Below are 25,524 nucleotides of genomic sequence, written 5' to 3' on the forward strand. Positions count from 1 at the left end.
TCGGCTGCACTGAGCCCGGAGTCCCCGTGCTGCCACCCGCCGGCTCCGCACTCCCGGCCCCCTCGCCGCCTCGTCTGTTGTTCCAGTCCCGTTTTCATGGATTTCATCTGTCCGTTTGCCTAAACCCCGCCCCTGGCTGGCAGCCCCCTTTTTCAGCCGTTCCACCCCCGCAGCCTGCTTGCTTCTAATTCTTAGCCAGCTCTCTCAGTCCCTGGGTGCAGCATCCTTTGATCCCTATGGTCTGACTGGCTTCGTCGCTACCCACCTCTCTCCCTGTGTGGGCATCCTCCTCTCAGAAAGAACAAAAACAGGCTGCTATGGTTATTAACACATAGTAGGCAGTTTTAATAAACAGTATGTTCCTGGCCCCTTATTCCTCCAGCACTTTCTTTGTCGCTGCCTCTGGTGTGGCGCTTGCACCCTCCTCTATGTTTTCCTGTTCCACTATATGTCTGACCCTCGGTCTGTATTTTTACCTCTTCGTTCGAATATCTGTCCATCCTTCTATCCCACGTTTTGTCTCCATGTCTTACTACCTAGCCGGTAGCTCCCTACACTCCCCGTCACCCCAAGGGCCCCTTCCTGCCCCACTTTGTCCCCTAGTTGCGTGACACAGCCCAGCCACCCTGGCAGCACATTTTTAGTCAGCTGGTAAAGCCTAAAAGCGCCATCCCAGGGCCTGTTAACACTCCAACAGGCCTCCAAGAGTGCCTGGCACTTTGTCTTTTTTAAAATGGAAAAAATATATGTTTCTTTGAGCACGGAAAAAAACCTTCCAGGCTCTGCCTGTTCCTTTTCCCTGGTAATTTCCCCCTTGCTCCCACTCAAAAGGCATATAGGGAATAGCAAACCAAGTTTAGATTTGTCATGGAACTTGAATGCATTGAAGGATGGGGGCTATGGAGATCCTCAGATCAGACCCTCTGATTGTATATATGTGGACACTGAAGCCCAGAGAGGGCAAGACTCTCAGTCCAGTCACACAGCATCTCTGTGGTAGAAGCAGGGTAGAAGCCAGAGTTGCAGTGTCCTGGCCCCTGATCCAGGAGCCTTGGTGAGAGTGGGACCCAGAAGCCGCTTTCCTGGTGTTTCTTGGGAATCAGCTGATCCAGAGACATCAGATATGCAACCTGGGAGCCTTGCTGTCCTCTCCTGTCTCCTTGTCCTCTGGGACCTAACCTGGCTGCCCACCTGCCTGGGTTGGGCATTCTCCATCTGGGGCTGCTATTGCCTCCCGCACTGGCATGGGAGTTCCAGGAAGGTAGGGACCCTTGTTGGGCCTATCTACCCTGTTCCCCACGCAAGCCCCTGTCAGTGCCTGGATGTCCATGTTGACTGACAGGTTGATGTGTATGCGTAGGGGAGCCCTGGTGCTGGCTCAGGGTCAGATCAGAACTTTTATTTGTGTGTGTGTGTGTGTGTGTGTGTGTAGGGATATTGAGGAGGGGGAGAGCTGTGCTTGCCGAAGGGCCCACTGAGATGAGATAGGGACTCCAAGGCCAAGGAGAACCCACACCCTTTGCTGAGTGGCCCTGGAGCCACATCACACATCCCATGCCCTCTCTGATGTCATCCTGGGGCCTCTAAGGGCTATCCTTCAGGGGAAGGAGGCAGGGTGGTTGGGTGGCCAGCGGACAGGCACTGTCTGTCTGAATTGAGATTGCCAAGCCCCAGAGACCCACAATCACAGGGTTGGTCTGGGCCAGGCTGTGGGCAGGACCTGTAAAAGCTACTCTCCGCCCCCATCCTCCCCCTCACCCCAGCAGCCCTCCAACTTTGTGAGCTGCAGCATGAGGTCAGGCTGTGGTGGGCTGGTGGTGGAGCCTGTGGGTGGGAAGGAAGAGCCCCCTCTCTCCTCCTCCTTCATCTCCTCCTCACCCTCCCAGAGTTTGTCTTGGGAGCTGCTTCCTGGGAGGGACATGTGGAAGGGTCCCAGGCAAGGGGGCAGGATCCTGAGCTCTGTTCAGGGGCTCTGGGTGTCTACTGCTGCAGGGTGAGCTGAGGACAGCACTGGAGGCAGAGGACGGGTCTCCAGCCACCTGGACCAGCTTGGCCTCGGCCCCCTCACTTTCTCTGCATTTCACCTCAGCCCTACCCCTTCCTTTATTGCACTTTCTTCTGCTCTTTCTCACCTGGCTGCCTGCTAAGCCCCATCCTCAGAGGACCCTCACACCCCACCACCCCTTCCTTTGCAGAAGCCCCATGCATGTAGGGTTTCTGGGAGCCCCACCCCTTGGGGACACACAGAGAAGCTCACAGGAGCAGAGAATAATCTGGAAAGAAGGGACCATAGAAACCAGGACCCAGCCCTGTTTTTCCAGATGAGGAAACTGAGCCTAGACAGGAAGGAGCAAGTTGAGGGCTGAAACTAGATCAGGCAGAGGGAGCTGTTGGGGAGGTTAGAGGGACTTTCCTCTGACCTCAGCTGCTTGTATGTGTGCATGGGAAGGGTGCGGGGCAAGGTGAGGGGCTCGAGCTGGAAGTGGGCTTGCCTTTGCTCATTTCCCTTCAGCATACCGTGACCTTCCTCTGAAGGACAGGAATGGCGTGGGGTGTGGGGGCTGGGGGTGGACATCCTGCTCCGGGTGTCCGTGCCCAGTGTGACCCCACCTATTTCGTTTGGCCCAAGGCAGGCCGACTTCCCCAAGGGAACGGGGTGGGGGGTGGGGAGAGTGCTGTGGGGTGGTGCACCATCTGCTTGCAGCAGAAAACCTCTAGCTCCTTTGAGATAGGCCAGTAAAGCCAGGCAGGGGTCCTATCCTGGGTGTGAAAGGGGCCCATCGCTGGGTCTGTTGTGTGGATGCTGCAGGATGCCATCAAGCTGACACTATATCTGGTGTTTGTTAGGAACAGGGAGACAGGCTCTTGGATGTCTGAGGAAGAGCCGGGGACAGGGACTGAGTAGGCCTGGGTTTTCTGCCTCCAGCTGCCTAGTCCAAATGTCTGGAGGCAGTCATGAGCTGCCCCAACACTCTCCTCTTGATGGCTGCAGAAGGCAGGCGGGAGGGAATGAGTGCCTCTGTGTCCTAGCTCAAGGAGGGAGAGCCCAGAAAGGGCAAAAGTGACCCTTGAAACTCCCCTGGCCTGTGCCTGGCTTGGCCAGTGCTCCAGCTCCCCTCACAGCCAGCCCAGGGCTCCCAGCCCAGCACAGAGCTCCCCGCTGCGGAGTGCTCTGGGGTGTGGGGTGAGCACAGCCACGGCAGTCCCCTGGGTTGTGAGCTGACAGGGGGTCTTTGTGCTCCTCCCAGGGCATAGCTCTCTGTCCCCCACCCCCACTTGGCAGTGCTCAGTGAGGTGTCTGTGTGCCCCTCACCTTTGCAAGCCCCTCCCACCACTACATTTTCCCCTCCCCACATCTGGCCCTACTCCAGCTGCCCCCTTAGTGCACACCCCCCTGACGTGGCCACAGCTCCTCAGGAATTTATTTTTTTTTACAACCTGTCACAATCCCACGTTGTGGCAGCCTGATCAATAGCCCCTTTTCATGAGGCTGGGTGGGGGCCCTAAACCACCAGGGAGCGGTCCTTTACCCTCCCAGGCCTGATGGGTGGGCTTTCCATGAGGCCTGCAGGAATATGTGTGCAAGTGTGAGTGCGTGTGTCAGGGCACCCATGGTCTTGTGCTGGGCAGGGCTGGTCTGAGTGTAATTGATTTTCCCCTCGCAGCTCCTACTCCTCTTTTTTTCTTCCCAACTGAGTTCCCTGGAATTATTTGCTGCTGCTCCTTTAGCTGCATGGAAAAGAGTAGTGGAAGAGTCTGTTGGGTTCCTACCTGATGTTACCCTGGGCCATTCTGGAGTGGGGCTATGGGTCTACCTGCAACAGCCTGAGGAATCCCCATCCTGGGCAGGGAGGGGTGTAGGGACTGTTGTAAGTCCTCAGATGGGTGCTTATTGGGATGCAAGTGTCTCAGAGTGAGGCTCAGGGTAAGGGCATACAGAGTTTCTCTGTGCCACTGCCTAGAAGGAAAGAGCTGATTGGCCCTGGCAAAAAACTTAGCTCTGCAACACCTTCAGTGCCATCCTATCACCTGTCACCCTTTACAGTACAGCCTCACATCCATTGTCTCAACTTTGCCCACTAGGGATTGTACTCTCCCCTCATTTTACAGATGAAGAAACTGATGGTTGGAGTGGCACAATGACTTTCCCTGGGTGACACAGCCAGAAAGCTGTAGAACTGGGACTAGCACCCAACTCTCCTACTTCCTGATCCAGGGCTCACTCTACCATTGCTCAGTGCCTCTGTCACCATATCTAACACTTAGAAGCACTGTCTAGGTGCCAGCCACTGTTCTAAGTGTCACTTAGTCCAGTGGATCTGCTTAGCAGCAGAATAAGGTCAGGACTATGATTATCGTCCATACTTTACAGATGAGGAGACTGAGGCACAGAAAGTTGGAAAGTAATTTGCCCAAGGTCACACAGCTAGTAAGTAGCAGAGTTGCACTTTGTACCCAGGTTGTCTGGCTCCAGAATCCATTGTACTGCCTTTTGTATGACACAGTTGGGCTGTGGTAGTGGTAGAATGAGGGAAGCCCCGTGCCTCAGGCATAGAAACACACGCATTCACCCTGAGGCTTTTTCACCTGCCCTCAGCCTACCCCCATGAAGACTCTACATTTCTCTGCCTGATGGTTGAGCTGACATCCAGGGCAGCAGCAGCACTATAGGACACACAGGAAATAGGGGGGTTTATGGAAAAAGGGATGGCAAAGACCTGGAGGCTCCAGTTATCTCTAGAGTCATTCAAGATGCAGCCCAGTAAGGAACCTGTGAAAAGGTACCATGTTCTCATCTTCCAGGCACCATTACCGAATATCTGTTCTATGCAAGACTCTGGCTTAGGTTGGGTTAGGGGGCTTGGGGAACAAGGGCTGCTGGTGGTTGAAGGAGATGAACTATCTTTGTTTTTCTTACGAGGCTGAGCTCTCCTTGCTTTTCTGAAGCTCATGGGATACGGGAAAGATCAAAAAACATCCAGAGAAATAGCCTAGACATTGCTTGGGCCATTTCAGAATGTCACAATGTGCATGGCAAATATTAGGATTGTAGCTTTCGCTGACTATTGTGTTCACTCATTACCAGATGTTTTTATTGAGTGCCTAGTCTATGCCAGGCACTGTGAAGCTCTTGTTCTCATTATTTATAGCAATTGCTCCTTTTGTAGTTTTTGTACTCTTTGTAGTTTTTGTACTTCCTGTAGTTTTCCCTTTTGCAGTTTTCAGGTTTGATTGCCTTTTTTTTTTTTTTTTTTAAAGAATTGGGTATCTCAGAACCCATCATATCTGATTCAGTTAAATGTATATACCAAAAGGTAAATTGGGTTTTTTGCTCATCATTTGTTTGATCCTATTTATTCATGGTTGTCCCTTGAGTATCTTTTAACATTCATTCACCCATTAGCAAACATTATTGAGAAGCTACTGTAGGCACTGTGCTTGGTGTCATGAGTGGATGGAATCTGCTCTGACATGGTTTCCTGCCCTTAGGGAAGCTCTAGGATCATTGCAGGACCCACACTCTTATATTCTTCTAGCCTTTTCCAGAAGCAAGATAAGTTTGGCTCCAACTCAGAGCCTTAGGGATACTTACAAATATAGCAACCCAGTCTCAGGAAGGTCATCTTGAGTGACCCATCATAAAGGTTTCTTCCCACCCATCATAAAGGTTTCTGACTCTGGGTAGGATTTTGTTTCCAGGAGTGAGTTCTGGCATACAGGCCTCATCCACATCCAAGACCCAAGGGGACATGGCTCATCTTGAGCAAAGTGCCAGCTGTGTGCGGTTATGCCATTGAGAGGAAAAGAGGAGTACACACTGGAGGTAGCCTTGCTTCACCATTTCTCCTCTGATTCTCATCAGGGCTGGCAGGGAAGGAAGGTGGAAGAATTCCAGTTTGGCCTAGTGTACTGAAGGCCAGGCAAGAGGGGTCACCTGGGGCTAGGTCTGGCTCTGCCATTGCCTCGGACGACCTTAAGAAAGTTGCAGTCCTAAGAAACATTAATTTTTGCTCTCCTCAGTGTTGGGTACTCTAGGCAACAAGTTGGATGCAGTCCCTGCTTTCTAGGAATCTCAGCTTCATTTCTCCCATCTGTTAGGTATGAAATCTCCCATCTATTAGAAAACCGGTGTGCAGGTATTGTTACTGCCATGGATTTGCTGGGAAAACTTGAGTGAGTCATCTCTTCTTAGTTTCTGCATTTGTAAATGTGAAGGATGGTGATTGAGTGGCATGGGGTCTTGGATATTTCCATCCCTGGCTAATAGGAGTCCCCAAGTCAACAATGAAATCAAAGTGTGAACTTGTGTTGGACCCTTGTGAGGAAAGGCAAGAGAGAAATCAAATCTTAACACTCGGTTTCTTACTGAATTTAAACAGGCTTTCTGGTGGTACTTGCTGTCACAACTCTTGGGAGCCCTCTACTACTATGATTAATGCAAATGCCCCAAGTTTTCCGTGCATTTCTCCGCAGAGGTAGAGTTTGGACACGGGGCAGAGAGTGGGGGAGTTGCAGAATGCTGAGGCCTGAACAAGGTGGGAATGGCAACTTCCTTCTCAAATATCTAATGTTCTCTTGGTTGCCCCAACTAATCGGAGATCTCACCAAAGTTGTGTCTTCTGAACTCCCTGTAAATTATCCTCAGCAAGCCACTGAACCTTCCCGTGCACATGGCGTAAGTATTTAAATCCCCCCCACCACCGCCCACGGTGCCAGTCACTTACAGAGCTCAATAGATATTAGTCTGCGTGCCCGGTCACCCCGTTCCTTCACCCTTAGTTGCTGGCCCTGGGCTTGTGCCTTGTCCCAGCCCCCCCCCCCCCCGCATTGGTGTGACCGGAGGAAGTGGCAGCAGCGCGGGGATTGGAAGAACTCGAAGGCAAAGCCCCGCCCACCACAATTTGGGCCGCTTTCTGGGGAGTTCGGTGGGCCGGACTGCGCCCTCATTGGTCGAAGGTCCTGTACGTGGGCGGGGCGTCCCCGCCACCCGACTCGCCGCTGCTCCCTCCCCACCTGCGCAGAGAGTGGCCGCGGGTTGACAACAGCTAAGCAGCCGCGGCAGCTGCTCCTCTGGCTGGCACCGTTACCCCCGCCCAACCCCAGGCTCCGCGCGTGCCTCCCGCCCGCTGGCAGCTGCGTCGGGGTCTCGAACCCAAAGCGACGGACGCGGCCTCCAGGTGGGAGTTGGGGCGACGGCCGGGGGAGGTCGGGGCCGGCGGGGGGCCGGGGCTCCCTCGCCTCGCCTCTCCTCGCCTCGCCTCTCCGGCGCGCTCCGGCCCCCGCTCTTAGCGGTTCGGCTGCGCGGCGTCCACGGGAGACGCAGAGGGAGCGAGCCGAGCCATTTGCGTCCCCAGGATTAGAGGCCGGTGTCGCCGAAATTGGGGGACCCCCGGAGCCCGCCAGCCGCGCTTCTCCCTAGGAAGCCTCGGGAGTGGGGTGGTGGAAGGCGGCTGTCCGCCCATTACCCCCGGGCCTGACTGGAGCCCAGAGCTGTAGCTCAGGGACTTCGGAGACGGGCTGGAATTGGGCGGGGTAGCGGGGCTTGGGCTTTGCGGTCGGGTCACGCCGCTTTTCCTCTCCTCTCCTCCTTCCTCTGCTTTGAGCGCATTTCCAGGAAGCCCCTGGTTGGGCAGCATGGGCTTTCCCGTCGGCCACTGCCTTCCTTCTGAGAAACGCCCGGACTTTCCTGGTATTGAGGTGGCAGCGGGGATCAAGCGAAAACCTTTGGATAAGTCGTTTCTTCCAGGGCTCAGTTTCCCCATGAAGTCCAAAATGGGTTTAGATTAGAGAACCTCTGAGCAAAGGCCTTTTAATGGAAGTTTTTGGGATTTCCCAATTAGATAGTCTGAGGTTCTCTCCTCCATTTCTCTTCTCCCCAGCTCTTTAAAGTACTGAGTTACGACTCGGGGAACCAAGGCTTAGCCACTAATTCATGTGACCTTAGGCGAGTCATGCTACTTCTGTGGGCCACAGTGTTTTCAACTGCACCTTGGGTGGTGGGCTGGATTTCGGTATCTAAAGGGCCAGTCTCTTCCACCCTGACATCTGGTGACTTGTCCAGGCTCTTAAACTGGCAGGTAAAGGGTTGTTTCTGAGATGCTTGGGGCGACAGGAGCTATGCAGATGGAGAGCCTTGTGGTGATTATGCAGCTAAGCCAGCTGGAAAACTAGTGGTGGTGGGGAGGGCAAGCAGGACAGCAGCCAGACTGGTGGGGAGTGGTGGGGCCAACGCAGAGCCCTGGGCCCCAGAGGTTGCGCTGGAGGGCCCTGGCTTGTCTCCATCTCACTCAGAGCACCCACGTCTGCCGACCCCGAAGGAGACGGTGATGAATCACACCCAGGGCTATTTTCAAACCCTGACTCCTGCTGTGGACCTGTTCCCGCCCCCACTCTAGGGGTTGATGTCCCCACCCACCGTCTGTCTTACTGCTCTCTGAATTTTCCCTTCACTTTCATCCTCCTGGAATAGAAGAGAGACAGTTCTTGTGGGGGGAATGAGAAGGCAGGCAGCCCAAGGGCGTAGAGAAGGTGGTGACTGCAGGTGGTTTCTGAGTGGTTGATGGAGTGAACGGAAAGAATGTGATGGGAATGATGGTTTTAGGGGTGGAAGATTCTTTCACCCTAAAGCTACAGCTACCATATCGCTGGACATTCTGGGCTGGTCCTCATTTCCAGGATTTGGCCTTTGTCCAACTATTTTCTGGATTTGGGATTTGGAATTTCTACTCCCTGGACCTCTGTAGTTAGAAAACACCACATGGATAGAGTCTGGTTTCCCCTATTTGCTTGCCTTTTCTCCACTCCGTAAGCAATTCTTGGAGCAGTATGCTAAACCTCTCTGTGCATCTGCAGCTCCTCTCCCTGATCTGGAGAGGAGAGGGAGATGATATCTGGAGGTGTTTAGGGCAAGAAGAGAGGCTGAAGTTGCACTAAAGGGCTGTGTACCCTGTGTGAGTCCTGGGCGGGGGGGCGGGGGGCATGAGTCTTGCGGGGAAGACAGAAGACAACACTTCCTGAGTTTGAACAGAGGAGTGAAGGAAGTGGCACAGAGAAGTCCAAACTTTGACACTCTCTGTCTTCTTGAGGTTTAAAAATTCCATTCTTAGGGCTATAGATTGGAGAGGAGGGAGCAGAGGACCCCTGGATCCGGGTATAGGGATAACAGCAGCAACACAAAAGCAAGAAAGTCCCGAAGGGAGGAGAGGATCGAGTCTCTAATGGGGCTGCTGTGGCAGCGGTCAGTGCTTTTCTGCCCGGAGACTCCTGGAGCTCCCTGTTCCAGCCTTGGAAAGTTCAGGTTCAACAGATGACAGGTTTAACAAAGGCAGGCTGTGCCTCCACCTTCTTGGGGAAGGTGGGGCATGGGGTCTCTCACTGGAAGAAGGAGTTGCCTCTGGCTTGAATAGGATAAGGAGAACTTTTTTCTTGGACTCCCAGTTTGGGTAAGATTGAGTGTCATGGCCCTGGGCCTTTGGGAGGCTGTTATCAGATAAAGTAAAGATAGGGGATCTGAAAGATGCAAGGGCTCTAGGATGGGATGTGTGAACTCCCCCACCCTACAACCCTAAACAGAGGAGTTGAGCACAGGGCTGGAAACACAGTTGTTGGTGTCAAGTGTTTATTACGGCTTTATTCATCTGTGACCCGGGGCCTTGGTTTTTGTGTGTATATTAAGGGGGAGCGGGTCCTAGTAAATTTGAATCAGTGGACAGGAGGCACCAATCTGGGCCCTTGTCACCAGTCTGAAGTTCTGTGTTTGTGTGTTGAGTCTCCTCTTGCCCAGCCTTCCACCTTGGGAACTTGCATGCCCACTGTTGCTGTCCCTATTTACCCGCGACCTCTCAGGGACTGCAGAACTGGAGGTTAAGTTCCTCAGGAGTCCAGCATGTTGCGGGGCCAAGAACTGGGGACTGGGAGCAGGACTCGTGGAGGTTTAAATCCAGGCTCTGCTGCACCACTCAATCTCTCAGTCTCTTGGTTTTTCCCCACTTTTTCCACTTTACTGGATTAAACAAGAGGATCCATGGCTAAGTGCTTGGTGAACTACCAAGTGCTATATAAATTATTAGCCATTAAATTCTTGGTACTAGGTCTTGTGGAGGACACAAAGTGTAACCTCCACCTTCAGGGAACCTACCATCTAGTAGATGGGGGTGAGTGGCATGAATGATACACGACACACTAAGTCTTTACCTCGGTGAGGGCTTTAAAAAATTATTATGAAGAATTTCGAACATACATAAAAGTAGAGATGATTAATGTAATAAGATCCCATGTGCTCGTCACCCAACTTCAACAGCCATTAGCCCATGGCCAATCCTTCCCTGTATATGCCTCCATCTACTTCATTCTCTTTCTTGTTATTCTGACATGAATCCCAGACACCTTTTGATTTATCTATAAATAGTCATATATATATATATATATATATATATATGAGTGATAGGGACTCAAATGATAGACACTGCACCACTATCACACTTTAAAACAGTCCCTTAATATCATCAAATATCCTAGCAGTGTTCATATTTCCAATTGTTGAGGAGGGTATTTTGCCCTGGGAGGCCTGACCAGGGAGCAGTGGCTTTTGACTGAGGGGAAGGTGACTGACAGAGGCAGTGACATTTGAGCTGAACCTTGAAAGAGAGGCCCAGGAAAGGTCTGAGCTGGAGGGATTATGGAGCCCTATCCCCTTGTTTTACAGTGCCTGCTGCCATCTCTGAAGCTCTGGCTCTGGGGCTCGGGCTCCCAAGGCTGACTTGTGGAGGCTTCTTGTGGAAAGTACATGCGTGCCTTGGTTTTCTAGTGGTAAATGAGAGTTCTGACTCTCTTGCTGGCCTCCCCAGTTCCAGGGCCACCCAGGATCTTGAGGTCGGCAGGCCTGGGAGAATTCCTGGGAGGCTGCTTGCCTCCTGGCCCCTCCCCCTGCCCCTGGCCCCTGAGGCCAGTTCCATTTCAGAGCAAAACAGGATGCATTCAGGATGAGCGTCTTTCCCAGCTTGTCATCTAATCACCATGACCCAGCTTGGAGCTTCCTCTCTCATTCATGATAAAAACCCTCACTGTCTCGCTTTTCCCTCCCACTCCAGTAAGGGTGTGCTGACTTCCTCCATATCCGGGCCAGCCCTCCTCCACCCCTGTGTGGAGCCGAGAGAGAGCTTCCCTCATCCAGGCCTCGCTGCCCCAGAGCCTCCTGCTCTTGGGCTGTCCTTGGGAAAGAAGTGGCTCCTTTCCAACAAGCCTGGGGTCCTGCCACTGCTTGGTTAATGATTGAGCCACATAATAACCACTTTGGAAAGTCACCTCTAGGGATGGCCATTAACTAACTCTTTGTCCACCCCAGGCCTTAAAGGGACCCCATTTCTGAGCCCTTACCTTCCCCCAAGGGGACATTAACGAACATTCAGTCATGGGAACTTCTGGGGCCAATTAAACTTCTGCTCCTCTGTTTTCCCTTGGGCAAACAGAAGTAGTCATTCACATTGCTTGAAGGACACATAAGCAACTTGGGTGGTATTATAGAGAGGGGCAGGGAGTTGAGTTAATAGGGATTCAGATGGACAGTGGGGTAGGAGTTTTTTGGGTTTTTTTAGGCATCAGAGTCAAAAGGGGGTTGGGGTGTTTCCAGGAGCAGCTGACTCCCTGATTCAATCTGAAAGTCTGAAAGAGCAAGAAATGCCCACCCAAAGGGTTTGCCATTACTGGGGGTGGGGTGGAGCTGTGTGTTTTTGTTTTCAGTCCGCTGTAGGTCCCTTCACACCAGGCTGGGACACGAGGCCTGAGACCTCCATAGTGGAGGAGGAGACCTTCCTCAGAGAACCTGTATCTTGACAAGCAGTGGGAGTTGGGAAGGGTCAAGCTAGGACCCAGGTCCAATTTAGAAAGCTCTAGACCACAAGAAGCTTTCTGCAGTTTCAGTGAGACGAGAAGGAACCAACATTTAGTGAACCCTGTGGGCCTACGTTAGGGTCAGGAAACCTGGCTTCTGGTTGTGTCTCTCTATAGCTACCTCTCCATGAGTGACTTCAGAGAAGACATTTGCTTTCTCTGGGCCTAGATCTTTAAAATGCAGGGCCCATGGCATGGACTCAGTGGTCTCCCAGGCTTCCTTTTAGCCATGAGAGTATGCGTTTCCAGTCAAGAGCATTTTCTTATCCACAAGGCAAAGGTGAGCTGGCTTCAAATTCTGCCAGGGCCAATCACTAAATACTCTTAGCCGGCTGGTCAATTAGGGCTGGCCGGGCCTTGAACTGCCAGAGCTTGGGTTTTCCTTGAGCGTGGGCTTTTGTACAGTTTGCTCTCTCTCCCCTCCTCATGTTTCCATCTGTCTCAGGTGGCCACCCTCTGACCCATTCAGCCACAAGTTAATAAGTGACCTGCTCCCCCTGGGTAGTACCAGCCCAAGGTGCTCCTGAGATCCCAGGTCTCTGTGGGAATCAGCCGAGGGCCTAGCCAGCTCCAGTCACCTTTATGCTTCTCCCACAGTACCCCAGAGGTAGGAAGCAGGCAGAGCTTGGGGAAGAAGAACCTTTAGAGGGCAGTGGGTCTGACTCTCTTTCTGAAGCTCGGGTCTTCCCCCTCCAAGTACTTGTGCAGCTCCTGTCACCCATCTTCAATAACTGGGAGTGCAATGTTTCAAGGCAGTTGCTTACATCCATGTAATCTCCAAAAGTTTTTTCTGATGTTGAGCTGATCTCTGTCTCCCTATGGCTTTTACCCCTGAGTCCCAGCTCTGCCCCCTGGGACCACTTAGACCCTATCTGTTCTCTCTGATCTGTAGATGTCTGAGGACAGAGCCCAAGTCCCCCTGTGTTTTCCCTAGGCCAAACAGCCTCAGCTTCTCCAAGTGCCCCTCAGGGGACCTGGGACCAGTCCCCTTCCCAGCCTCATTACTGTCCTTTGCACATGCTACCCTTTGTGCCTCTGGGGCATGAAATGGGGCTCTGGAAGTCCCTCACTCTCGTCTGTTTTTCTGTAGCCTGAACTTTTCCAGAAGACTTCTCCATTACCTTTTCCTGGTTGACTCCAGAATCTCAGGTAGATTCTGAACCCCAGGAGTCCTGGGTGCAAACACCTCATACGGTTCTCTCTGATTTGTTTGTCATTCCGGTCCAGCCAGCTCCCATGACTGTGGTGCCCTGGGAGGGTAGGGCCTTCTCCTCAGGGCTCCCACAGCAGAGGGCAAGCCTGAGGGGAGGAGGTGCTCACCGGGATGGGCCGACTGCATGGTACTGTGTGGGGGCTGCCCGTATAGCCCACTTTCCTGTGACTTGCTTTTGCCTCTTGAGCTGGTCGGGGGGTGGAGGAAGGGGATATTTTAAGGAGCATCGAAACTGGAAATGAGTCCGAGCCATGCCCACAGTGGGGCCTAGAAGGGTGAATCAGACGGGGAGAAACACCAACTCAGCCACGCCTCTAGCAGTTGATGACGATGACATTGACACGTCCTCCCATTTCTTTAAAGTTTCCAAGGCACTTTCACTTCCACGATCCCATTCTGTTCTCAGAGCAGCCCAGTCAGATAGACAGTGTGAGCCCCCCGGTGTGATCCTGGCTGATCCCCACCTGAGGCCCAGAGAGAGGAAGGGCACAGTCTCCAGGGAGGGAGGATTTGGAACCCAGGTCTCTGACGCTCAGCCCTCCCTGTTTCCCCCAAACCACACTCGGCAGCCAGGGCAGCTGGGGCTGACTTGGCAGCTTCCCCACCACAGAGGAACCTCTGCCCAAGCTGCAACTCTGTTCCCATGGTAGAGGGAGTGACCTCCAGGGGAGGTGCCTGAGGATTTCCTGTCCTTTATCTGGGCTGGCCAAAGGCAGGCCTGTCTGAGGTGTGAGATAGGCACTTGCAGCCACCTTTTCTGCTCCAGGCTGAAGTCAAGTCAGGAGGGACAGGGGCAGCAAGTTTGGGAAGCACCTTGCCCCAAACATCTGGTCTGAGCCGCCCTCACCTGAGTAGGGCCTTCTAAATGGGAACAACAGAGAGGGGCATGTGGGAAAGTGGCCAGAGTGGAGCCGAAGCAAAACACCCCCCGAAGTGTACACACGGCGCCTGGGGCAGGAGAGTGTCATGGTGAAGAGTGGGGACTCTGGTATAATGCAGCGCTGGGTGACTTTGGGCAAATTACGTAATCTCTGTGAGCCTCCATTTTGTCAGCTATAAAATGGAGATATGTACTTACCTCATGGGTTGCTGAATATTAAATCCAATAATATAAACAGTACTCTCACTGTTATTATTGTTTAGTAGTACTTTCTGCCACCTTGTCACTTTGCTGTTTCTCACTGACCTGGGGACATGCTGTGCGCAAACCTGCCACGTCCTGGGCGTAGGTCTGGACTTTTCTGTCACTTCAGATTCCACCACCTCCCGAAAAGCTCTTCCTGGCCATGCCCGCCTACAGGGTTCCCTTCCTCTGGCCTCCTTAGTGGCATTTAGGACACTGCAAGAGGCTGTAGTAATGATGATAACACCAAGAATAATAGTGAACTCTTCTCAATTTTTGGCACATTTGAATTTACTTAGCTCCCATGACAATTCAGCAAAGTAGGTACTGCTGTCGTCACCCCCATTTTATGTATGAAGAAACCGAGGCAAGGAGAGGTTAAAAGAAGAACTTCCTCAAGGTCACTCCAGCGGCTCGGGAGTGATGGAGCTGGGATCAGGACACAGGCAGTCTGAGTCCACCACCCACACCATTAGTGACTGTGTCATGCTTCCCCCTTGCCTTTCCCAGATGCCTGGCTGGGAGGCAAGACCCGAAGCTTGGGTCTCCCTTCTACCCCTGACTGCTCCCCGCACCCACCAGCAATCAGTCACTGCTGTGCAGACAGTCCCCAGGTCCTTGCCTGCTCCCAGACCCCCGAGGTGGACAGATGGAGAGGAGAGAAAACACTGAGGGCTGGGTACCCATGCTCTAAAGCAGAGCTGCGCTGGGGTGGGGGAGTGTGTGCAGGAGGGATTTGGGGGTTGTTCCGATGTCAGCAGCAGGCCTGCCTGGTTAGCACTTTCCAGCACTGAGGGTGGAGAGCAGGCTGCTGGGTGGCATCAGGGGGAGAAGAGGCATTTTAATGAGCTATCTCCACAACCAGGTTGCATTATTTAGAAGGTTAGGGGCAGGCGGGAGGCTGTCTGGATTCACTTTTGTGAGCCCTCCAGCTGGTGTGGCCCATGCTAAAATTGGGTATGTATGTGGTGGGCTTTTGTCTGGAAACTCTAGTCCTCCCCACAATGTTCCCACCTCAGGGCTCTTGGGTGCTGCAGGCGTCCTTCCCTCAGGCTGTACCAGTTGCCAGCTCCATTGCTTTTGAGCCCATTCTCTGTTACTTGCCTCCAAACAAGCTCCAGGGGGTGCTTCAGAGGACATTCCATCTTAGCCTCTGCCTCCCTGAGAAGGATGGGCGTGGTAGCAGCTCTGGCCAAGTACGCCAGGAGAGTTCAACATTTGTCCAGTTTTCAGACCTTGGTGCCTACCATAGGGCCTGGTGTGGAGTAGGTGCTCAGGTAATAGTGGTTGAATAAGTACACAACCAAGGGGGAGTGGATTTGGAGGGGAGAGCCTGGGGAGGCTGACATGGGAACAGATCAACAGGAGGGCGGTGGGTATTTAGGCAGGCTCCTGGCTCCATCCGTAGTCCAGTAGAAGCCACTTGACCTTTCCATAGCCTTAGTTTTCCCATTTGTGCGGCAGACCTGCTTTGGACAGGGCTGTTGTGGAGACCAAAGAGATATGGGATGATTAGGTGCTTTCTCCACTACTCTGAACTTACTTCAGGTTAAGGGTTCATACTGCAAAAACCCTGGTATATGTTTTTTGTGTCTATAGCCTAGGCGATTTCTCCTATTTAATGAGGAGGATTCTAACTTAGTGGCTCTGACTCTGGAGCCAGACTGCCTAGATGTGCATCCTGGCCCACCACTTCTTCACTGCTGATCTTGGGCAAATTACCTGATAGCTGTGGGCCTCAATTTTCTCATTGGTCAAATAGAGATATTGTCAGAGCATTTACGTCACAGGGCTGTTGTGAAGATTCAGTAACATAAATCATCTAAAAAGTACCTAAAGTAATGCCTGGGACATAATGATGACTTGTACTCTTTGGCTGTTATTATTATTATCTCATTTTATACTTGCAAATACCTCATGTTGTCGGTACTATGATCGTAACGCTATTTGACAGATGAGGAGACCGAGACATAGAGAAGTTAAGTCTTATACGGTACGATCGGTGTAAGGTCCTTAGCCCAGGGTCTGGCACATAGTAAGTACTCAGTAAATATTAGTGTCTATTATGAATTATTCTTAATAATTACATTTAGTATCATAAATACTGTTATCAATAATGATCACAGCCACAGCTGAGAAGTAGCAGAGCCAAGACTAAAAGCCAAGTCTTCAGATCGCTAGCCTGTTACTCTTCCCACTCACTGTACCCCAGAACCTCTATGCTCCGAGGTCTTAACACAGCCATTAGACCACTGTTTTGGGTTCTCCTTCCCTTCACCCCACCATGGCCTGAGCATGCCTGTCATCACCCCTGCCCCGACCCTCTCCTTTGTGCTCCTCGTCCTGGCCCTCCCTTTGGCTGCTGCGGGGCTCCGGGGCGGGCTTGTGTCTGCTGGCTTCCAGAGGGAGAGCAGGCCCCACCTGAGGAGGCTACTTCTCTCAAGCCCATTTCCTTTCTGTCAGAGACAATTTTCTCTGGATCTCAGGGTGGGGCCAGGCTCCTCCAAGGCATTTCCTGCATGGGAGTTTATATTTGGCCTCAGCAAAAGGAAAGGGAAGTAGGACTAGGAAGTGGGGGTGGGATGTAGATGTGGTGGCCCAGGGTCAAAACGGGCGAGCGCCAAGACTTTGCAGGCCAGGAAAGGGAAGCAGGAGATGGCACATAGCCTTTCTCTCAGGTGAGCTTGGATGCCCTCACGGGAGCTTGGGATGGGAGAACTAAATGCTCCTTGAGGCCAGAATGCCTCCACCCTCAGGCAGAGTTCATTTTCCCTTCTCACATCTCTGGGTCTTGGTTCCTGGCTATGTGGTTTCTGCCCTGGGGCAAGGTGGGTTGCCAGTCAGCCAGTCTGCTGGGTCGCAGGTCTGTGCTCAGTTCTGTGTCCTCACTATGGGGATACCAGAGGAGGGGGTGCAGTCAGAGGTCTGCACCCTGTTGAGTTGGGAAGCAGGACTTCTTATCTAGGTGTTGCAAGAATATTCAGTAGCCCATACCACACAGCAGTGGGGATACTGAGACCCAAAGGACCCCAGTGCGGTGGAGCTCCAGTTGAATGGGGGAGACAGAGTTATGTGCTGCCAAGAAGGTACGGGAAATGCCCTGGGGGCCACTTAATTTAACTAAGCCATTGGGTGGTAGGGGGCTGGTGAGAGGTCAGGGAACGAAGGCTTCATGGGAGGTGGTGTTTGACCTCCATCTTGATGAGTAATAGGAATTTGCAGCTTCAAGCCAGGCTGGGTCTAGAGTGTGGAGGTGGAAAACAGTCTGACATCTGCCCTGGGCAGTGGGCAGTGGGCAGTGGGGAGCCCATTAGGTTGCAGAGTAGGAGAGCGGCCAGGTCAGAGCTGGGCTCTTGGGAGAAGAAGCTGGCAGGACGACCTGTTGAAAGAAGAGCCTGGAGGCTGGGAACTTACAGGGCTGAAGTAATCCAGGCATGAGAGTCTAGGGCGTGGTTGGGCATGGGAAACCGTGACCATTGGATGGAAAAATTGATAGAAGTTGGTGGCTAAATACACGAGCGGAGAGAGGACAGACCAGGCTGACTGGAGGTTTAAGCCTCGATGTTTGGTGCCTTTGGAGGCAGGAAATCAGGAGAGCTGGATTGGGAGGGAAAGATGGGTTTGTTCTTGGTCCCTACAGAGGGTCCTCTCTTGAGTCTCCCAGAAGAGAACGTGCAGGAGAGGCTCCCCTCTCTACCGAGCCAGCCACTGCCAATTACACATACTTCTGTTCCGGGTCTAGATTTTGGTGAGTGGCCATTAGAAGATGGGAAACTGCAACTTAGACAGAGGTACTGGCTTGCCCAAGGTCACCCGACAAGCTCCTAGTGGAGCTAAGGCCAGAATGTAGTTCTCCTGACCTTCAATCCAATATTCTTTCCACCCATACCACAGTGGAGAGCGGTTCCATCTGCCCCAGACCGGTTAGGCTGGCATCTCTTGCCTCCAGGCTCCAGACTGGAAGTGATGGAGTAGCACGTGGATTATTAAAACACCTGTCTTTCCTTGTCACCATGACCTTGTCAGAGCACCTGGGACAGGATCCCCTGAGGGCAAGAAAGCTAATGGAGCCACTGCAGCAGAGCACGTGACAGCTTTGACCTTCGCTTTCACAAGGAAGCCCTGGGCCAAGCAGGAATGTCAGCTGCCTGCTTTGGCTCTGCTACATCAAGTGCTTGCCTAGGAGACCACAGGCTGGGCCAACCCTGGACCCAAATTGTCAAGCAGCCCCAGCAAGCCAGAGGTCTGGGTTAGCCACAGGGCCCTCATGACCCTCCTCCATTTACAGCTGCATACTAGAGCTCAGGCCACAGTTTGTGTGTGTGTGTGGGAACACAGTGGAGGGTTCCTTGTGTCACTTCCATATTTATAAAAACTCCAAAAACGAGAACTGTCACGTCCCCTTGGCTGACCCTGCAAGGGGTCCACGGTGTCCAAGGACAAGGGACCTCCAGTGAACACTGTATCCATTCTTCACCTCACTCCTCAGGACATCCCCAAGGTGGGCTGGGGATGCCTGGAGGTACCTGAGGCCCCCAGGTAAGGTGGAAGGGAACTGCCCCTCCTGGTCTCACACCTCAGGTCTGGAGTCAGCCTTTCTTTTATTGTCCTTTGCACTGTAGGATGTTTAGCAGCATCCCTGGCTTCTACTCGGCAGATGCTAGCAGCGTCCTCCCCCAGTTGTGATGACCAAAAATGTCCCCTGACATTGCCAAAGGTCTCCTGGGGCCGGGGGGAGGGTAAAATTGTCTCTGGTTGAGAATCCCTGTGGCCCTGTGGCCATGACATGGATATGGAGTGTTAAGGAGGGAGGGCCGCATGTGTGAACCTGCTACTGGCGAGCAAGAAGATTCGATGTCTTCATTTTGTTGCCACCCAGTCCCACGGTACTGTATTCTCCTGGGCCCTTTGCCTCGGTGGTGCCCCACTTGTGATGGGGAGGCTCCAAAAGTGCTGCTCACATGGGCCCAGGGCCTTGTCATCCCACCGTAGCTCCAGATGAGAGACCAAGGATTGCATCCAAACAGGTGCAGCAGGGGCCCCGAGTTCTGACCTAACAAGCCAGAGGCTGGTCAGTGTCCAGCACTGTCTAGCTCGGCCGCTTGACATCGGCAGCCCTTGCTGCGGCTCCCCTCCTGCGAGGGTTGGAATGTGGGATGAGAGCTATTTTGGTCTCAGTCTCCCTTCCTCCCTCTCCCTCCCTCCCCTGGAACAATCTAGTTAAAGTTGTGATTCCACCTAAGAGCAGCAGGAGCAGGAGAGATGATGGGTGCACCTGACCTCCCAGCGGACAGTGCATGGTAGACCCCCCTGAATGTCCGCTTCAAGGTCAGGAGGGGAAGGCTTGGCAGTCGTGGCATCCATGACAGCTCTTAGTACCGGCCCTTGTGAAGACTCCTCTCCTTCAGTCCCCCAGAGAGAGAGATGGCATAGCCAGGTGGTCACCTGTGGCAGCACCTATGCCAGGGTCACTACCAAACTCGAGGACCCCTTTGTGCAAATTCAAATGAAGCACCACCTCGGGGCTGGGTGGGCACTCTTCTCGTGGCCAAGGCCCCTTAGTGTAACCTTATGGGAGGGTGGAAGGAGCTGGTCGTGAGCACTTGGGGCCAACTGAGATATGAGCCCTCTGCTGGAAGGCCAACATCTCCTCCTCAAGCGGGGTCCCTCTCTAAGAGTGGGGGTGGGCAGAGGAACTGAGACTTGCATCAACCAAGAGAAATGATCTGAGAAGCTGTTTGCCAGAACCTGGCATTTCCCAGGTGCAGCAGCAGGACCTGGAGTGGTAGGCGGCCCCTCTGCCTACTTTGGCTACCAGCTTGGCCTCACACAGCCCACCTTCGGAACTTGGGTTGTCACATAGACAGCTGCCTCCCAGGTCTTTCTTTACCCCTCTGAACACTGGCTCTACCTTCTGGGTTCACTGAAGGTGAGAGAGATCACGCTGGAGACACCCATCCTGCGGTGAGGGCCACGGGGGAGACACCTTTCTAAATAGGCAACTAAGTAAGGGAAAGGAAACCAACACGTTTGTTGAAAGCTGCCTCATGGAATAAGTCAGCTTTGAATAAGTTACCTTCACAAACACCCACAGATGTGCCCTCTCCTGTCCTACCACATGCATTCAGATCACTGTTCATTGGGCCCAGAGAGAACACAGGCCAGTGATGAGAACGGGCCTGAGTATAGCCTCCAGCTAGAATCTTCCTAAAGACCTGTGCTGTGGCTTTTTAGCTGGTCATGTCTGTTTAGGGCAGCAGTTCTTGATCCTGGCTATGCTTTCGAATCACCTGGAGAGCTCTCAAAAACATAAAAACTAACTCTATCCCTAAAGAGTCTAATTTAATGGGTCATGATTTAATTGGGGCCCAGGCACTGGCATTTTAAAGCTCCCCAAATTATAATGTGTAGCCTGAGTCGAGAGGTGACTGCTCCAGCAGTAACAAGGACACTTTGATCTGGGCCTCTGTGACATCTGCCCATTGCTTGTCCTGGGCCCTGTATCTTGCCTGGTCCCTAGGACTGAGCTGGACTTTGAGTTGGGAGGGAGCAGGCTGAACCGGGCCCTGGGCAGCAGCTGTCTCACAGCCCACTGAGTGACCAAAAGGTGTAAAGGGCTTGAGTTCCACAATAGTGGTGTGAAGAGAAGTGGGGGGGATTGGTGAGGGAAGAGAGTGGCTGGCTGAGGCCTGAGCTCTGGCAGCTTTGTTGCCCATTGCCTTTTATTCTCCTTCTAGCTCACTTACTTTCTCACTTTACACCTAGGACACAATCTGAACTGGACTTTAAAGACTGTGAATACAAAGTTCAAGTCGTCTTAACAAAACAGCCCTCTCTGATGATAACTTTCATAGAGCTGCTTTCAAAACCAGACAGAAGCCAACCAAATGCACACAGTAACCTCAGAGGTAGGCAGGAAACTTGTTAGTCCCCATTTAATAGATTTGGAAACCAAAGCTTAGAGAGTAAAGCAACTTGCCTAAGATGACTTAGGCAGCAAGTGGGGGAGTCAGTGTGATTGGAAAAAGCTTTTTCTCCAACTCAGTTATCATCTTTGAGCATTACTGTATTTCCTCAGTGGAAAACATTGCTGCCCTTTTCCTGGGTGCATAAACTCTTCCCTCATTCATGTAGCATTTCTCAAAAACAGAAGCCCTGCATTTCTCCTCATTCTGTCCATCTTTGCATAGAAAAATGTGCCATGCTAAGAGGATCCCTGGACGTGGCCTGTGGCAGTGTAGGTGTAGATATTGTCATTGACCCCCGAGACAAGCCGCTGCTGCTCGGCTATTCCTTCTTTGTCACTCCCTCTGGGAGACCTGTGGGTGTGGCCCTTGAGGCCTGATTTGACTCTGGAGCTTTCTAGTATGTTGTCTCCCCCAACCCTTAAGGGGATCAGTTGGGCTCCTCCCCAGGGAGAGAGTCTGGGGTTAAATCTCAGTGGAATCCAGCTTGTGCCAGCTGAGTGCTGTCCCTGACCTGTCCTGGCATATCACCCTAGCCTTGGCCAGCACATGGCCTGCAGAACATAGTGGTTGAAACTGCTGGAATCTGCACATCTGGACACAGAGGCAGGACCAGGGGCCACAGACATTCCTCCATCACTCGCCTCAGCCTGCCCAGTGTCACTCTTCCCGCCAGGCACATAAGGCAATCCTCAGTCTGGGCTGCCTGGGCCCCAGCCCCAGGTGGATTGACTCTCCTGGGCGTAGGTGGTCACTCCTGGCCCCGGCCTGGGCAGGCTGGGATGGGCGGGAGGGACAAAGCAAAGCACCTTAGCTCAGCCCTTAATCACCAAGACCTACGTCCTTGACTGCTCCATCTGGGAGGGAGCCTCAGGGCCTCTCAGCCTTCCACGAGGTGGTGTATTGTCAGGAGCCAATGTTCCTGACATCCTGTTGGGTAATAACCCATTACATTCTCCAGATTCCTGCCAGAGAGGGCTGCTGGGGATTCATTCAGAGCCCTGCTTCTAACTCCTTGGCTCCTTTGTCTTTTGGAGCTATTGTGGCCTCTTTGAAACTTCTGCCTCTTAATCTCACTTCCTTGAGCCATCTGGCTCCAATTCTGACAGAGATATAGATGCAGCCACTTTCCAGACCCAGAAGAGAACACTAGCTGAGTCTCTTTCTCCCATTTTCTCTTTTTCCTTAGGACCCTTCAGTCAGTGTGGGGAAGGAACTCTCTGTTGAATGCTTGGTACAATGTGCCAGGTGCTTTTTCTCTCCGGTATTTTATTTAATGTTCTCAGTAGCTATTAGAAGTGGATTCTATTATTCTCATTTTACAGAGGAGAATACTGAGTCGTAGAGAGGTTAAACAACTTGCCCAAAGTCAGAGAGCTAGTGACTGGCTAGTCAGAGAGCTAGTGACTAACCAGGATTGGAACTCAGACTTGTAACTCCACTAGACCAGAAGGGGCAGAAAAAAGTTTGGGGGCCTGGAGTTGGTTCCTTTGAGTCTAAGCCCTTTGTTTATCTGGCGTCTGAAGGAAGGTGCCATAATGCAGCGGAAAGAACGCTGGGCATGGAATGAAAAGATCAGGGTCGTAGTCTCAGTTGTGACACTTAACTCTGTGACTTGGTAAAGTCCCTTGGGCCCTTTCCAGTCCATACTGTAGCTTTTAAAAAATACTGATTTGGAGAGTCTCAGCACAGATCAATTAAACGGGCCTCCGGGGACGGGGCCCCAGGGGATTGGTATTTTTACAAAGCTTCCTAGCTGACTCTAACGTGCATCCAAGGGTGAAAAGCCCTGAGCTAGGTGATTTATGCCAGCGCTTCTCAAACTTTAATGTGCATGCAGGTCATCTGAGGACCTAGTTAAGTGTAGATTCTGATTCAGTAGGTCTGGGATTCTGCCTTTCTAACAAGCTTCCAGGTGATGCCCGTGCTGGTGGTCCAGGGATCACGCTTTGAATAGCAGGGGCTAGAGGCCTCTACATAGGAATGAAAAAACTTGGCGCCCACCTGAGTGAGCTGGTCCCCTTCCCACCAACCCTGGCCAGGGCCGCTGCCGAGCATTAGGGGAGTGGGGAGCCTGCCCCTCTCCCAAGGGACTTGTGACTCAGGCAGGAGGCACAGATGTGTAAGATCAGGACTTCATCACTGCACTCTTCGGCCACCTCCAGGCTCAGGAAGGGCAGTCAGATGCCTCTCTCCTCCCCCTCGTCCTCCTTGTTCTGCCTCTAGCCATGAGTGACCGAGGGCTGCAGTGGTCTTCAAGGGTGTGTTCTTGACATGCAGACCTGTTCCTGGGGACTGGCTCCCCTGCCTTGGGTGGCCATTCTAGACCTGTGGCCCTTTAGAGGTCACTGTCTCCTTCTGTGTCTGCCTTTCTGGAAACTCGGACCTGGTCCTTCCTTTGGCACCTCGCCTTTGTCCTAATGACAGGAAAGCAGAGCTGGTTGCCTGGAGGGGCTCTGAGGACAGGGATGGGCCTTTTCCCGGGGGCATGGTAGGAGCAGGAGACAGGGAAGTGGCTGTGGCAGCCGGCTCAACTGTCCTAGCAGCAAAACCATGTCCCTCAAATGCTGCCTGGGCTGGTGTGAAGTCCCTTTGGGCTACTTTTACCACATTCCGAGATCATCACCGGCCTAGAGACCTGGATCATTTCCTGGGCTTGCATTGCCCCCTGCCAGAGGGGCTGAGGTATTGCTAGCTGGGCTCTGTGGGAACAAACACTTTCCAGTACCTCTCAGAGGTCCTGGTGATTCCTAGATTTCTATCGTAGGTTAGAAGGTTGTAGTGACATAAAACACACACATGTGCACACAGATGCAGGTGCAGGTGCGTGCACAGACCCAGAGGCCTGTGGGGGAGTGTGCACAGGTTCATGGTCCCATGCTGATCTATGTGGATCGTGGACATGAGCAAACTTGGCTACAGTTACATGCAGAGACAGATGCTGGGACAGCAGCGACCAACGCACATGCTTTCAGAAATGCACAAGTGTTCATCCCCGCCCCACCCGTTTGCCCCCAAAGCCCTCAGGGGCTCCAAAAGCTTCAGAGCCTTCTCTTCTCCCCATCGAATCCTCATTAGTGTGCGACCCTTGAGGAGCCTGTTGTTTCTTCTGACCGACTTCCACCTTCCCGCGCTGTTCCCTCCCTTGTCTACCCACCTAGCATCTCTGAAATGCCTTCTTGTCCTTTAACTTATGATTCCTGGCTGCCAGAATCTCTTCTTGGATTTCCTTGTGGGAGAGCACTGGGGAGAGAGCTCTTCCTGTCTTGGAGATATCCCACCAGTCTCCTTGGAGTCTCCTGGTCACAGGCGCTAAGGAAGTAGAAGAAATGTTGGGGGCAGGACTCCGTGGGCCGAGAAGCTCTGCTGAGCCAGCAGCCTCTCTGTGCCCCCAACCACAATGCCAGGTCCCATGTTCCCAGCCCCACTGCTTCCTGGTACCACCTGGGTAGGGAACTGGGTAGTCCCAGGGCTCTGCCGCAGGTACTCAGCCTACCATGGCCAGGAGGACCTCCTTTGTGGCTTCAGTCCAGCTGCAAGTCTCCACTGAGGCTGGCAGGGGTGCCCCACCCTGTGCCAGACACTCTCAGAGCAGAGGTGGGAGGCTAACCCAGCCATTGCCCTCCAAGACTCCCATAGGCCAGCACTGTCAGCTTGGCAAGCAGCATTGAGTTGTGCCACAAAGAGGCCAAGCCACGGGAGAGTGCCGGAACAGTCCTGGGAGGCCCTGTGGGGAGGGAGGGCTGGGACTTGGTGAATGGTGGGGGAGGGAGCGCACTGGTGAAGCTGCCATGTTAGAAGAGGTCGGAACCCTGAGCAGGAGTCAGACTGAGCTTGGACTCCGGCCCCTGCACTGTACTTTGTCAAGTGCGAGACTTGTAGACGAGCCCTTCCTTTCTGAGCCTGTTTGGAGATGTGTAAAATGGGCATATTAAAATCTGCACAGCTTATGGTGTGTGTTAAATGAGATTGGCTTATCAGAGTGCTGGGGAATGTTAGGTATGATGATAGGAGAGAATAATAGCTGTTGAACATTGTGTATCCCCAGCTGTACTAGGATGGTCTGCCTGGGTCATGGAAGGGGGTAGCTCCCCGGGGGTGGTGGGAGGTGAAGACACAGCAGTGGTTTCTTCCCCTGGCAGTATTCCTTGACCCCAGATGTTCCTGGGAGTTGCTGCTGCTGGTGGTCCTGTTCTTGGGCAGGGGTGGGAGAGTGGGAGGGGGATTGGGACAGGCAGGTAATGAAGCATAAGAGAGGTGTCCCAGCACATCCCGGGAGTAGGGTTTGGGGAGCAGAGGGGAAATCCTAGCTGTGACATGGAGTGAATGTGCCA

The 25,524-nt window shown here is 52.9% G+C and overlaps 1 protein-coding gene across 5 annotated transcripts in view; it reads left to right on the forward strand.

Annotated features, from left to right (window-relative positions):
- The window catches only part of STARD8 (StAR related lipid transfer domain containing 8), a 70,717-nt gene that overhangs the window by 31,625 nt on the left and 13,568 nt on the right, over positions 1–25,524 (forward strand). For 2 of the 5 annotated variants that reach the window (XM_082444930.1, XM_082444931.1), the window contains exon 1: positions 7,008–7,178. The exons of 2 other annotated variants lie outside the window; for them this stretch is intronic. Coding sequence is in view for 1 of the 3 variants with exons in the window: in XM_082444929.1 (XP_082301055.1) it covers positions 21,064–21,133 (70 nt within the window). In the remaining 2 variants the exon portion in view is untranslated. Of the gene's footprint in view, positions 1–7,007; positions 7,179–20,995; positions 21,134–25,524 lie in introns of those variants that run through there. One more of the 5 variants, XM_082444929.1, reaches the window with a different exon arrangement.

This window comes from Balaenoptera physalus, assembly GCF_965194825.1.
Source record: "Balaenoptera physalus genome assembly, chromosome: X".
Classification (NCBI taxonomy): domain Eukaryota; kingdom Metazoa; phylum Chordata; class Mammalia; order Artiodactyla; family Balaenopteridae; genus Balaenoptera; species Balaenoptera physalus.